This window comes from Plasmodium inui (assembly GCF_000524495.1).
Source record: "Plasmodium inui San Antonio 1 unplaced genomic scaffold supercont1.179, whole genome shotgun sequence".
NCBI lineage: Eukaryota > Apicomplexa > Aconoidasida > Haemosporida > Plasmodiidae > Plasmodium > Plasmodium inui.
Genome location: NW_008482013.1, coordinates 1 through 728, shown reverse-complemented (window position 1 = coordinate 728; position 728 = coordinate 1). Strand labels below are relative to the sequence as shown.

General features: G+C 37.4%; 1 protein-coding gene across 1 annotated transcript; it reads left to right on the top strand.

Annotated features, from left to right (window-relative positions):
- Window positions 1-240: 240 nt before the first annotated feature.
- On the top strand, window positions 241-672 carry C922_05782 (hypothetical protein; the record flags this gene model as incomplete). The annotated part of the gene is made up of 1 exon (XM_008821353.1): window positions 241-672. A coding segment is annotated over one exon (432 nt), but the record flags the coding sequence as incomplete, so codon positions are not given.
- Between the last annotated feature and the right edge of the window lie 56 nt (window positions 673-728).

Below are 728 nucleotides of genomic sequence, written 5' to 3'. Positions count from 1 at the left end.
GGGAAGATATGTTCTCCAGAGTAATACAAAATGGTATCTTGGTGGCCATAGTCTGTATTCTGTCTCGTTCTCACGATGTAATACGCAATAAAAGTTAAAGGATATATTACGGCTGTATCCTGCTCAATAGCGTCATATATATGGTTGGATATTATATGATTATATCCTATATTGTCATTATATAGACATCTATCCATATATATAGAGATTTTATAGATATGTAGCTGCTCTTTCATACGCATGTTTTACGAATTCATTTATCTCTACCTATTCCATGATTCTGTCCAGAGTACCTCTCAGAGTTATCATGAGGAGCCATGTCACGGAAATGTAATCAGGAATCTACTGTCCGCCATTATTGTGCGAGACGAAATTCATACAGGAAGGAAACTATGTTTATTCAATGCCACTGAAGAATCACAGGAATATCCGTTCTGTAAGAATAATGAGACAGATAAATTACACTTGAAAAATATCCGACCTGTACTCTTTCCAGAGAAAGTCATTAAGAGAAGCCAGAGAAATCTGCTAAAAGACATCGTATTACCGAATCCGAAGCCAGTAAACCGAAAGATCGGGACATTGAAAAATGTTATCACGCCCAATAGACTCATGAAAGAATCTGAATGGAGGACACTCCGGCCAAGCCTGTTAGGAAAAGTGTCACAGCAGGTAAGAAATGGACAGAAGGAACTACAGAGATATACAAACAGAATAAGAGACACATT